The 14,560-nt window shown below is 41.6% G+C and overlaps 1 protein-coding gene across 1 annotated transcript in view; it reads right to left on the reverse strand.

The window, feature by feature from the left end:
• dars1 (aspartyl-tRNA synthetase 1) overlaps positions 1-14,560 on the reverse strand; it is a 28,533-nt gene that overhangs the window by 2,245 nt on the left and 11,728 nt on the right. The window contains exons 7-13 of the mRNA XM_083996451.1: positions 12,391-12,493; positions 11,078-11,158; positions 8,478-8,537; positions 5,713-5,824; positions 3,871-4,005; positions 1,909-2,056; positions 244-390 (exon numbers count right to left, since the gene is read on the reverse strand). Coding sequence (XP_083852577.1) covers positions 244-390; positions 1,909-2,056; positions 3,871-4,005; positions 5,713-5,824; positions 8,478-8,537; positions 11,078-11,158; positions 12,391-12,493 — 786 coding nt within the window. The remainder of the gene's footprint in view (positions 1-243; positions 391-1,908; positions 2,057-3,870; positions 4,006-5,712; positions 5,825-8,477; positions 8,538-11,077; positions 11,159-12,390; positions 12,494-14,560) is intronic.

Raw genomic sequence — 14,560 nt, forward strand, 5'->3', positions numbered from 1 at the left:
ACAGACCATAAGAACGTTTCATAATTATAAAATGTTCTACTGGTCTGTTTACACCACCAGACTCAATCTGTCTGACTCAACCGCACCATGAACAGAGGACAATTTATTTGAATCTTAAAATATTTTTGAATTACTGGTGTGATGCTTCGCTCCCTCTTTCTTTAATTCTGGATGCTAAATCTTATTTCTGCTTTCATCAACTTAAATAATCTGACAAAAGGAGGTCTAAGTGGGAGGCCTGACCTGAGGTCCTCCTCGTCACCCATCTCCACCCCGGCCTCTCGCAGCATGGCCACGCCTTCGGTGTACTCCAGCCTCAGAGTGGGCTCCAGGAATTTGAAAGGCTCACTGGGGAACTGCTTGTTCACCATCTGGATCTCGGTCTGGAAGCTAATGCACACAGATAGACACACACACACACACACACACAGAAATTAAAATCAACTAACCATGGTTCAGAATTCCTACCCACACTTAGACAAACTGCCCTTTGGTGGTTAACCTAACAAGGATCAAAGCACCTTTATAAACTCTTGCCTGAAACAGACTGAAGCAAGTGATCTGGTAAAAGGTGAGGTGGTAATAACACCTACATGGACCTGAGCTGCAATATTACAATGCATGTGTTTGATTTGTTTTGAAACCAACGTGAGAAAACCAACAGAGCCTGAAAGACACCAATTCATCTGTTGCTGGAACATCAACCACATGCATGATATGCAAAACCAGTAAATGCGTCAATGATGGTACAGTCTGGAAAGTAATGAGGACAAAAACCAAATAGAAAGAGGAACAATAGTCATGACTTGATCATGATGACTGGACATAATGAGTACAGTGTAAAAAAAAAGGCAGACTGAGACTATTGTGGCTACTTTGACGTGCGTGAACTAATTTGAACCGATCTGTGGTTCAGTGTTTGTCTGACACATTCAGTTGATCTGACAGTCCCAGGGTTTTTTTTTTTCCTGAGCTGGTATCGATACTGATGAGCACGTGTTTGTTCTTTGTCAGACCTCTTCTTGTTTTCTTCATGAATGCCGTGGCATTTAGAAGTCACATCAGGCCATCAGCCAAATCTCTCTGGGAATTTTCATTTTCTGTCACACCAACTGCTTGTCAGACAAAACCCTACGAGAACAGCTACTGAGCGCGCAGCATGTGAGCAACACATCATTAAAAAGAGAACAAAACATTTAAGTGGTACAGTCATTTAATTGATGAGAATTTTTTGGTGGAGTCAGCAGTTACATAGCAGGTATAGAAGATTGCATTTAACCACACAATAAGATTTAAGCAGCCCGTGTCAGAGAACCGAGGGGACTATTCTTCTGGATGTCACCGTTTTCAAGTCAGTGATACTTTGAGGATGAGAACAAAAAAAAATCTATACAATACCCTAGTCTAAAAATGACTGCCTTTCATAGGCGTTTGAAGGCTGAATCCTGCAGGCTCCATACATAAGATGAGTTTCACCTACTCGTGTTTTTTATCCAGTCATCTGCTGCAACAGCTCATTACACTTGCTGCCCCAGTTCACACCACTAGGAGGCAATACAGCCACATCACTACAGCCTTCTCTTGGCAGGGAATCATTGACTTAAGAAAGAGCACACAGCAGCAGGGGACAACACTTGAATTGGATTCAGGACCTGAAATATTTTTTTTCTAAAAAGGTACAACATTTTAATGTTATGAAATCGGAAACCAAAACTCTGTTCTTTTGGTTGAGTAGGAGGGCAAAGCGGAACCTCTGTGGCATGTAATTTGGATCAACTTTTAAAGCAATCACTTGAGCAAGAGTGCGAGTATAACAAAAACCATTTGAGTTGGCAAAGTTTAAACAAAAAGGTCAGTCTATTACTTTTTAGCTTTAGCATAAAGATTGCATACAAATCTAATTCTTACTTGTCTCTCAGGCCCTTGAAGATCTGAACCATGGTGTCAGTGATGGAGTCGATCACTTCGTGGTAATGGTAGTTGAAAGCCATTTCAATATCCAGGCCCACAAACTCAGTCAAGTGACGGTGAGTGTTGGAGTCCTCGGCCCTGAACACTGAAACGACGATGCAGATTTAGACCAGGGAAGCAGAGGAAAAAGTGGCAACTTTCAACACTGAATGCAACTGTCTTTAATTCAGTGCCGGGCTGAGGCTGAGCACGTTGAATCCCTAGATCCGACTCGCAGGGCTGGAGCACCGTTAAAGGGTCAGACAGTCTGCTCCAAAGCTCCGACATGAAGCGAGGACAGTGTCAGCATGCAGATTTGTGCTTCATAGAAAAAACAAGAAACACTCTCCGTGTGATACTGCAGTTGTTCCCAACCATTTTCACATCACAAATTTCTGGCGACCCCCGATCACGTGCAGCCGTCAATCATGCTTCAGCTCAGATATATTTATATGCTGCATTTTATTTGAACTCGATTTATATTCGAGAAAGTGAAAGTATAGAATATAGTTTTTAAGATTATGTGTGGTGTTTTTAATCATAATTTTGAAAATAATAATTGGTTAAAAGAATATTTTTATCAGTCATTTTTTTTTATCACTTACTAGACATTTGAGGCGACCCCATTTGAATTCCAGGCCACATAGGGTCCCAACCCCAAGGTTGAAAAACACTGTGATATATCCGTAGTCTTATTGCACGTTAAAATTTGTAATTTATACACTTTCATCTTCATCTTTCACTGCTTTGGATCCTTGATTGTAAAGCTCTGTGATTAGTCCTATAAACTTTAATCAAGAGGACGGTTAAGATGCCACAACTGATGGAGGTTTGCAGGTACTTGTGTGGTGAATTAATGTCATCCTCATGCGCCACTGTTACACCTGTCTCTGGTTAATTATATGTAGCTCTCGTGAAGACTCCTGGAGAACCTTACTGATGTCAAACTGAGCTGCTTCATGCTTCCTGTTCTTTTCATTTACAGGTGCACAGAATGTGGAGCTGGTTCACATGCATGCAATTGGTTGATTAAATGTGTGTCCAGTGTCCACATACAGCTGAATGGAGAGGAAATCAGGCACATGCACATGCACACAATTTCACAATGACTAAGATTTATGGAACAGAGCTATAAATATGTATGGCTTTAGAAATGTGAATATGCGTAACTCAGCCTCTGAGTTTTAATCAAGAACCTACAGAGTTATATGCATCCGAGTCCTGCGTATATTCACTTAATAGACCAATAAAAAAAATAAAGCGGTACCAAACATGATTAACATGACCGCCCTGCTCCTCAGTGCTGAAGACCACAACATGTGTTTGGTCCCTGGGGAACCTCTAAGCGCTCTTAGATTGTGGCACTATACATTAAAACAAAAAGGAAACAGGGGGGTCGATCCCAATTCTCCTTTCTTGGTGAATCGGTGCGACTGTAACTACGGCAACAGCTGTGAGAGCATTGCTGCCTTAGAAGCAGTGATGACCTTAAGCTCTTTGATTTCTCCGGTGTACAGTAGCTACAGAGAAGCAAACAAAGACCCCACTCTTGTCTGTGGAATAGTGAGCGAGTGCAGCCTTCTCCCTGATGTATTATTTGGCCAACAAAAAGGATGGGCATGTGTCGGAGCTCATGTATTTATGCATATTGTTTTGTCACAATGTTGTGTTCATTCAATCCAAGGGTGGCAGTGTTTTGTCACCAAGAGAGCTGCAGATACTATTAAAGCCAGACCAGCATCATAAAGACTTTTACAAGTCCCACTGTGACACTAACACACTAAGCAGCTCTGCCCACAGCGAAGGCAACGCAGGCAGGTCTGTTAAAAGTTTAATCATCTAAAATGCATTAAGCCCTTTGCCGTAAATGAAAGACATAATGTGAAGGGACACAACACGTGTGATTGGAGACATTCTTACCTGGTCCCACACAGAAGACTTTGTCAAAATCAGCACAGATGCACATCTGCTTGTAGAGTTGAGGAGACTGGGCCAGGTAGGCGCTGGTTTTAAAGTAAGACACCGTGAAGACATTGGCCCCACCTTCACTGGCAGCTACGAGTGGAAAAGACAACTTTTAGACATGAAATGTGATTTTTACTGTCCCACAGCACAAAATCATACTAATACACCACTAATATACGGGTACATGGTGACTTTATGGCACAATGACACACAGGTGTCTAATTTATGTGTCAACTCCTCACGAGACTGAATGAAGCACAACAAAATGAACTGGAGCTGAAATTATTTAATGAGTTGAAAATCAATTAGCTACCGTTTGTAGCTGTTTAAGTTTAAAAATGACTGTTCTCATGAGTCTATGAGAAACACACCTCACTCTGTGACACTCTGTGACCACTCATAGTGAAGCTGAGGTTTCACACTTTGACCAGCCCACTGATGAAGATGTTTATCACTTGTTCACTTTTTCAAGTTTAGTTTCTCTCTTTTGAAAAATGTGGATATTTGAGGCCAACAGCAACAGAAACTGTGACAAACTGTTTGATGCTTGATAAAGTCCATCAAAAATATTACACTTTCGATTCAGCTGGTTAGAACACCACATACAGTGGGTTGGCAATGTTTTCCAAAACAGATAAACAAACAAACAAACAAACAAACAGGTTTGAGTATTATATAACTCAAACTTATGTAACTCATTTGCGGTTCCCTTTTTCACATACGTCAGAGGGCACTAGCTCATATTCACTTGTCGTCAAAAATAGGGTGGGGGTTCACACGGCACAAACTGTTCACTGAATGTGCTATGGGTGGTAACCAGGCATGAGGATGTGGTTTTTGTAAAAGTACACATAGTTGACTGGCAGCTGCCGCCAAAATAAGAGCGGCACTTTTGAATTTAAAAGGAGCAGATCTGGCTTATGTGATTGGCTCTTAAAAATGTGGCGAAACTCTCATTTCCTCTTTTCTTTAATTCAAATCTGAGAAGCACGTGAGCGGCTGAGAACTGGGGATTAGTGTGTGAAACTGGAGGAGTTTGTCTAACCCTTCTTCATCAATTATGGCTCGAGATAAAATTGATATTAACTTTCTGTTCCAATGTATGTGCAGCTGACAGTATCAACAATATATCAACTGCTATATGCTTTCTCTCTAGATTGTGTGCAAGAAATGTATGTCATCATAAAAACCAGAAACGTAACTGGTTCATGCAGAATTCAAAGACTCCTCTCACACCTGATGTCGAGAAAAAGATCCAAGAATGAGAGAGCAGTCATGGGGGGAAATCTTTCGAATGTTGGTGAGAAGATTTTTGTTTAAATTTTAATTGTTTTTTCTAGTCTTCCCTTCTTTTGGTGATGTGGGATAAAGCCTTTTGGGACCGAGCTTAAGGAAGGTCTCCCCTGTCAAATTAGAAGGGCATTGTTGGAAATGTGAGGGCTGATCGATGTATCAAAATTCCCTGTGGGCTGGATTACAATCCTGATTGGTCTGAAACAATAAAACTCTGTCTGATACCTTTTTCTCTGGTATTTGTCTTAGACCGTGTTGTTCGGAAACTTTTTTATCAGCTCTAAGTTTAGTTCCTAATTTGAATTGTACTCTAAAATTTAAAATTACAGCCCAAAGAGGAAGTTAAGCTTACAAGTGTCACACGATGACTCATGAGACACCTGTGTGTGGTGGTGATATTAAAGTGTGAATCAACTGAAACATCTAATAGAAAATGACTCAGTTTTGTTTGTCCCTTTTTTCCCCATGAGACAGCAGCAGTACAACAGACAGTGTGTTTAGTACCTGATATGATTTTAGGAGTCTGAATCTCCACGAAGCCCTTATTGGTGAGGGTGTCTCTGAAGAGCTGGCACACTCCTGACTGCAGCCGGAAAATTGCCTGGCTGGTGGTGGTCTGGAGGAGGAACCATACACAAACACACAGCCACAAACAAATTGAGCATTTACCACACTTGACATGATTCATCTGATTTATTACACAATCGTAAAGGAGGTGTGAAAACACATCTGCCAATTTCTGCAAATTCTCTCGATATGAAGGCGGGAACATTCGAGTGATGGCAAGGTCAAGACATACGCTTAAAGCCAGCAGGAGCCCTGGAAACCATTATGAATGTAAATACTGAAATCCAGGTTGGTGAAATGAGAACTAAGTGAACCAGGAGATTACCGTAACACCTAAACCCCAAAATCCCCCAAAGTTGCAACAGTCAGGCGACAGAGCATGAGAAAACACAAGTGAACACTCCCTAGAACTTTCTGACTCATCTCCAGTGACCACAAGCTTTCTATAAACGATCTCTCCTGGCTCTCCACTCATCTTTATAAAGACAGGCTCTTGTCCTTTCAGGATGCTCAGTTGTGTGTTAATTAAAAGGTTTGATTTCTACTTCTTTCCCCATCTCTTATGCCTGTCCGGTCCTGAATGGGCTTTGTGTGACTGACAGTTGGCAGAATGGAAAGGTGATAATGTCTAAATACTGGCAAGCTCATTAATCTGCAGACAATGCCTCAGGGCTGTCTGGTACAACCTTTCCCTCATTTCCAAGCTGAATGCATCAGTACATCCTACTGCAAAATGAAGAAGTGAAGAAAAACACAAAACTTTCCTGATTTAAAACACATATCAAAAGACTTAGAGGGGCAATGAACCAAATAAACCGCTCTGCCCCCACAAAACCCATGACTCATGTGTGTCACGTATCTCACTTTAGGCTGGTGTCCCAAGTGGCCCCTGAGAAAACCAGATGATAAACAATCACATTCAGAAATTAGATGGCATTTCCTGTTTACAGCAAGTGTGCTGGGTATTAGGCGCAAAAGTAAAAGGGTGGGTACTGGTACCTGCTGAAACTGTCAGTTTTTTGATGATGGTGCCCTCAAACTGTGAAACCTCAGAAAAAAGAAAAAAAGAAAAAAAGAAAACCTGGCCTGAACCCCTGAACCTTGTACCTCTCAGTGGCAAACAGTCCTAGTATGAAAACCGCCTGTGGTGATGATCCACCACAGGAAGGTTTCACAGCTTCATTTTTAGCAATGCTATGCTACCAGGAGATTGTTATGTACTAATGCACCACTAATATACGGGTACATGGTGACTTTATAGCACAATGATACACAGGTGTCTAATTTATGTGTCAACTTCTCACGAGACTAAATGAAGCACAACAGAATGAACTGGAGCTGAAATTATTTAATGAGTTGAAAATCAATTAGCTACCGTTTGTAGCTGTTTAAGTTGAACTAATTACTTTCTGGCAAAAATCCAAATATTTACTTATTGAAGCTTCTTGAGTGTGAAGATTTGTTTTTCTGTTGTTTTTTTTTGTGTGTGTGTGTGTGTGGAAGTAAACTAAAGCATGTTACTGCTACTCTGAGAACACTACTCACTACTCACATGAGGATGTCAGCTTGGGGTGCTGGGAAATGTGATGAGCATTTGTCATAATTCTCTTACGTTTCAGAGATCAAACAATTAAATAACTATAACAAGAATCAACTAAATCAAGAGAAGACTGATCAATACCAATGTTGCAGCCCTAAAATTAGCATATGGATGATAAACTACAGCTGGTACTGACACATACAGTTTTATGTGCATATAGCATATGCTTATAATAATGCTGAGGTAATGGCAGCCTCACTGCTCAGGATTTGTTTTGACTCTTCCCAACACCACCTAACGAGACAGGACTACTGTCCACTGATCATCTGACTGAGTCCAGCTGTCTCCTGCTGACTAAATTAAACTGAACAAAGTAAAGCTTTCCACTGTGCTTTAGTGTGAATCACCTTATGTTTAAAGATGGTCAAGTTAGAAGGGGAGTTCCATAGGAACTACATTGTTATTGTACTAGTTTTATGGTTCCCTTTTGGAGCGCCTCTCTGCCAGTGTGGGAACCACTTTATAGCTCCACTGAGTCTCAAGTGTAAAACTGATGACAGACTGGAGTCCATGAGCTCAAAGTGCACAGTGCTACAGAAACAGGTGTTGTTGCAAGTTTGTGAGCTGCAGAGCTCTGTAGTGTGGTGGTAGTGCCTTCCTGCCTGGCGCATCAGCCACGCAGGAGGCACAGATCAAAACAATGAGACACTTTGTGGCTTGGTGTCTTCTGCTGCTCATGTAGTCTTAACATGTCTCCCACACGGTGCACGACAGATAGCATCAGCCCATTAAATCACAGACTACCTCTCCTCACTTCAGAGGTCTAGCGGCTGCTTTACATTTGAAAAGCTTATAGTGTCTCACAGAGTTTCCTGCTTTCGCTTTAATGTGAAGAATTATTATTCTGCATCTGTCCTTTGTTTTTAATATAAATTCTTCTTAAACACAACAAAGATTAATAACAGTACGCATTGTTAAGACAGGTGAGGCTTCAAATGGCTAAACTAACAGCTTTTGTCATCTCACCAGAGAACTTCACAGAGCTCTGATGTCAACATGCGACCTCTGAGATAAAGATTTATCACGGAAAATACTCTGCAGGCTTTGTCATGGATTCATGGTTTTTTTAACTTGTATTTCCCCAGTTCTGATGGAAACTCACCCTGAGATCAATCACCCGGTTGTCCAGCTTGGTGTCCTGGTTGACCGTGGCTCTGCCTTCCTGGAGGCAAATAGAAAACATGATATCACCCAAAGCGCTCCAGATATGAAATATTCAGTAGTGCAACTGCTCTGTTCTGTTGTAATCAGCGACGTGTTAACACTTACAAAGGCTTTTCAGACCTCACACTGAATAATATTTGGGTAAACGTAATACAAGTATGTCATTTTTAGCAGTGGAATCACAGCTCAAACATCAGCTACATGTGGCTAAATCAGCTTGCAAAAACCATGAACTGCACCACATGAATTATTTTCTGAATTTAACTAAAACACGGAGCTCTGCACAGCTACCAGGCTCCATCAGCTTAAACATCCGCAAGGAACAAAAAAAAAAGTCAGGTGCTTTCTTACATGGAGCAAATACTACAGGGTCAACTCCAACAAAAGACATCTGCAATGTTGGACAACAAGGCAATAACAGAGAAAAAGGACAAAAAGAGAAAAACAAATGAAAAAGTAAATGTTTCATCACAGGAGGAACCACTGCTTCCAGGGTCATGGATGTCAGGCTTCCTCATAGGACCCACTGGGGTTTGAGCTAATAGCCTGTGTAGCCACATCCTGCTCCATGCAGCCCCCACGCAGAGGGACGAAAGGTTAGACAGCGGACGGTCGGACGGACAGACAGAGCTGTTAAGGCCTGTGTCTCTTGGGAAGACAGGTGCTGTAACAAGTGTGTGACTGGCATGTTGAGTCCCTGCAGAAAACACCTGGGATGCTGATACAGCTGCATGGATCGACTTACTAGATAAACAGACAGGCTCCTAAGCCGTCTCTTGTATGGCAACGGCCATGTATTGATTTCCTGATGATACTGTGTATAAGATTTGATAAAGCATTGGATAGTTTTACAGCTACAGAAAAACAACAGCTGTTGAATTGAGGTGTACATCGATTAATGGGACACATATTCCAAAACTGCATCGACTTTTGTCTGCGATACAAATGTTTGCATCAAATAGCTGCGGCCTCACAAAACTGGAAATCACTTTCAAACTTTTCAAAACTGTTCAATTACCAGTGAACAAATGATAATTGCAGCTCAATGACTCGAATGACTCCATAATACCCACATCCACCATTACAGATGCTGCATTTGACAAACGAGCAGGAGAGACACTGGCAGCAACATTTTGAATGTTTCCCTGATCATAATTAAAAGGCATGGCAGCATTTCAGAACCCCCGCCCAAAAATGTTCTGAAACATCTGCACTTGGTTTTTTTTTTTTGCAGGAACAGAACTAAATAAATCAGTAAGTAAATGAACCCATTTAGAGGGAGCCTTTTTGGCTTGTTTGACAAGACACAAATTCTCATGCAGTGGCTATTTGAGCTGCTTGATGATTATTTGATGGTTATGGAGAGAAAATATCCAGCGCATCTTTTATGTGCAACAGTATGACAGGGAAATTTAAAACAAACAAACTATACTCTATATTTATTTAGTAACCAATCCAATCATGTATCAAGCCGACCTTCTGCTACCCCAGTGACACTCCAGGATAATCAATAGCCTCCGCCCTCCTAAGTTGTAGGAAGTCATGGCATCTTAAATATATCACCATTCTCTCAAATAACTCAGATGTTTGATGTACAAATCTCCTTAATTGGAATGGAGAGGCTCCCTGAACCCTGGCTGCCAGCTCTTATAAACACTGTGATGAAATTACATTTTGCATGCAGAGGGACGAGTCGAACGATTTTACTCGCTGAATGTGATGTTAATGAGTACGAGCCATTCTGCTCTTGATCTCGTTTAATTTATCCAGGTTTAATTACCAAATTCTTGACTCTGCCAAAAACACGGGTACCTGTTCTCGTTACTGACATCTTCAATCTGCAAAAAGGGAAGTTAATCCACCGCTCGGAAATTCTACAATGACTCTTTTAATGTGAAGTATTCAAATAGATTGAGCTTTAATTGTTAATTATGTTGTTGTGCCATTGTATAGTCGGACCAGACCTTTCCATGTGCGTCATGAGACAGTGAACTTCCACGCAAGCTGCCAGTCAGTTCCTCTTTTTCACACTGAGAAGCTGATGTCAGATTTTTTTTTAATTAAAGCAGTGTCTGGAGCAGAGTGAGTCTACAGCTGGGTTTTTTCCATGGCTGAGTCGGTGCCGTCTTATTGGCATTTCAAGCTGATTCTTTTCACCTGACAGGAAAAAAGTTTCACATAATGAATGTGCTGCACATGGAGGCTCACGGTATTCCAGTCCCTTAAATTGTTGGTGGGTGGATGTTCTCCTTTTTCAGCCAAAACAGCTAAATTACAGAGAACATGAGGCAATATGTTTTCATGAGAATGTTGCATGGTGGATCTTTTAAGAGGGTCTTCATCACCTACGTAATACCACTAAAGTTCCCCACTGTGAACTGCAGGGCATCGCTTCATTGAAAAGAATGTATGAGATCAGTCTTGGGTTTTGCGAACACATTAGAAGCTGTGGCGGAGAAAAGATGGCAGTGGGGTATCTCCACCTGTGAGGATCTCGAGTCCCAACACACACACATCCATCCCTACATTCATCCTCACCTCTTCACCCTCTCCATCAGGCCTGACAGCATCGTCCAGCTGCAGGGGGAGACGAGGCTCTGCCTGGCTGATGACGAAAATCTGTGAGGAAGGAAAACACAAACAGCCTTAAAACACAGAAGGTGATTCACACAATGGAAACTGCACAGGCCCCACTTACAATCTGGGGGAGTGTCAAAAAGAAAGTGAGAGCCTCATCTGTTGAAACCTCATCTGTGTGTGAGTCACCATGTGTTATAACTATTGGGTTTTTGTGTTGTTAACGAACAAATACAGCACAGGTGGTAGAAACCAGCCTAAAAGCTAGCAGTATCTAATTCTGGTAAATGAATCAGACAAGTGCAGCAGCTGCAGAGAGTCTGTACTCATACCGTAAGTGTGCAAAAACAGACAAAGAGAACAATTACACCTCATACAGCTCTGGAAAAAATTAAGAGACCACTCCCAAAATGATCAGTGTCTCTAGTTTTACTATTTATAGGTATGTGTTTGAATAAAATAAAATTATTTTTTTTTTGTTTTATTTTATCAACTACCGACAACATTTCTACCAAAATTGAAAAAGAAAATTGTCATTTAGAGCTTTTATTGGCTAAGGACTAAACTAGTCTAAATAGCAGAAATATCATGTTCATATGTAAACATGTTCATATTTATTCCTAAAGAACACAGCAAGAATATTTTAACTCAGGAAGAGTTTATAAACCAGTTTTTGTGGGATAATGTCAATGTTTAATCCCAACAGTGGTTTTTATAATCTTCCTATAAAACCAGATGTGGTTCAGGTGATGACCTCATCAGTGTCTCATTAAGTAGAATGAGTTGTGTTTGTGTTGGTGTTTAAAAAAGAAAAGAAAAGAATGACTGTCATACATGTAGAGATGCTTTTAAGAAACATTTGTGAAAGTGGTCTCTTCATTTTTTCCAGAGCTGTATATAGTGAGAAGGCAACCAGAACAACTGATGGACAAATATACACAAGGCTAAACACCTGTATCAGGATATTATTATAATATTTATTCAGTATTGTATGGTTTTAACATCACTGTTATCACCAAAGTCAGTATATGCTGAGATTATTGAGGTGAGTTGGTGTTAACACAACACCTGTGTGGTTCCTCTGTGAAGATGTGTGAACAGACACCTGCTGCTTGAAGGATGTGATCGCTCGCAGGCAAAAATTTGCAGATGTGTTATTATTTTGATGGATGTGCTGTGGTGCGCACAAGAAGCAGCAGCAGCAGCAGCAGCACAGGTATTTATCTGCTCCGCGTTCACATGCATTGATGAGACTGCGGTGATACTATACACACCCTCTCGATGTGGAGCTCCACGTCCTGCTGGGAACAGCTCTCGATCCTCTGCTCCACTTTCCTCACCGACGCCTCCACGTCCACGATGCTTTCCTTGGTGATGCTTTTTGCAGACAGTTGGGGAGGGTGGAGGGTAAACAACAGATAGCACTTAGAAAACAAACTCCTCTGTGTGGGAGGTTAACTGCATGAGAACAGTATTTCCATAAAACCGAAACGGTAGACGTACGTCTCCACTCTGCATGGTGTGAAGTGTGTGTGTGGGGGGGGGGGTGGTGTAAGACATGGGTGAGTGATTTTTTTTTTTTCTTCACTTTTTGTCTCAAATTTACTACACGTTCTAAAATACAACTCGCAACTGACATTTGCAAACTCGGGAAGTTGGGGGCCAGCTGAGATTTATCTTTCATAGTGAAACCACTGGCCCACTCTCTTTCTCTGTTCAACGGACTAGAAAATGTTTCACTGTTTCCACACACATCACACTGCGGACAAACATGAAAATTATGGAACGGCTGGGGGGATAAAATACCCCATTACACCACATTTCAGAATAAATCCCAGGGTCCTACAGTAATTCTTGTCACCACGTTATTTTTCAAAGGAGCCAATTTCACTATTTGCTTTCACAGAAATCACTGCATCTGGTGCAGAGATTCAGCTGGTGTTGGCATCACACTGTTTCTGAAGGGACTGAAGGCCTTACCTGACCCAACTGTCTATCACAGCATTACACCTGCAGGGTTTACTGTATGAAAAGTACTACACAGCATAATCAAATATTTCAACTACAACTTCTTCTTTTTTTTCTAAACTGATACTGATTTCCCTAAGTAATTGAGCATTGGTCACCTAGGAGAAGTAGTAAGTAAACAGAAGCAGGTGAGTAAGAGAGTGAGAGGCAAGCTTTGACACAACTGAGTAGCAGCGTGTTGCGAAAGGGGTTGCTTACATCACAGTGAGCCAGTGGGAAGTACCAAGTACTGCCACGATAACAGTTATTGAAAGCAGGGCGACAAATTCCCCCATCAACTGAAAGTAAAATACAGCATGCAGGGGGAAGCCTGGTTTAATTTTGTTACGGTGGGATTTCAAAACAAGACACCGTCTCCCTACACAGGTTCCTCACTCAAACCTCACAGCATCTTAAGAGATGCTTAGAACAATACTGATCATCATGCGGCGCAAAGGCCAGATGGGAAACCCGCTGAAATCCTTCATTTCTCCTCATTAAAAGGCAGTAATGAGGGACTGAACACTGGGGTACCGCTATCCCTTCAGCCCCACGACAGCTGCTGCCGTAGTCCTTCCCCTCTAGTAGGTGGATCAGTTAGATAAATAAATCCCCACATTAATAACCTCCGCTGCAGGGCCCAGGGGCTGCTGACAACCCATTCAGCACACACACCAAGGGAAACGGGCTGATTAACTCAAGACCGAGATTTGACAATATCACATGCGGATGAAAAATTTAAGTCTGAGAGAAAAATGGGGAGAGGATCTGTGTTTTCTCTTCTGAGTCCAACGCTGCGGCGGTTTGGTGCACAGATGTTAATCTAGCAATAACAGGATACTACTGCAGATAGCACTGTAACTTTGGTTATGCATCACAATGTGACATAAGAGGAGAGTAAAGCTGACTGGTGCGTTTGGAGTGGTAGACCTGTCGTTTTTACTGTCTAGTAAGGGTCTCTCATACCACACCCTTATGCCTATTGAAGTCTGGAGTGCACATCGTTATTGTTAGACCTGTTAAAAAGGTCAAAGCAGCCACAGTTCTCTTCTGCTCCACACACAGTGGGCCTCAAGTACTCCAGTCTGAAGATCACTTGATTAAATTGTGTGAGTGAGAGGAGGATCTCTCGGACATACAATATATGAAAGGGGACCTCCTCAGCAATGTCATCACAGCCCTCCACATGATTATGAGAGGATTTACTAGTAATCCAGGGTCTTACTCAGCTTGTCAATCATCACACCAAAGCGTGTGAAACTAGTCCAGGGCAAGAAGAGTTAACAGGAAGTAATACTGGCAGCTGTTTGTAGACGCTGAAACGTGAAGAAAATGACATTTTCATCCACGTAGTAACTTTTAGAAAGCCTGGTTCTATTTTTGACTTTTGTTCACAAGAGCGTGTTGTCATGGAAACCATGTCACCACTTTCACTTG

The sequence above is a fragment of the Trachurus trachurus genome, assembly GCF_905171665.1.
Source record: "Trachurus trachurus genome assembly, chromosome: 21".
NCBI classification, from domain to species: Eukaryota; Metazoa; Chordata; class Actinopteri; order Carangiformes; family Carangidae; genus Trachurus; species Trachurus trachurus.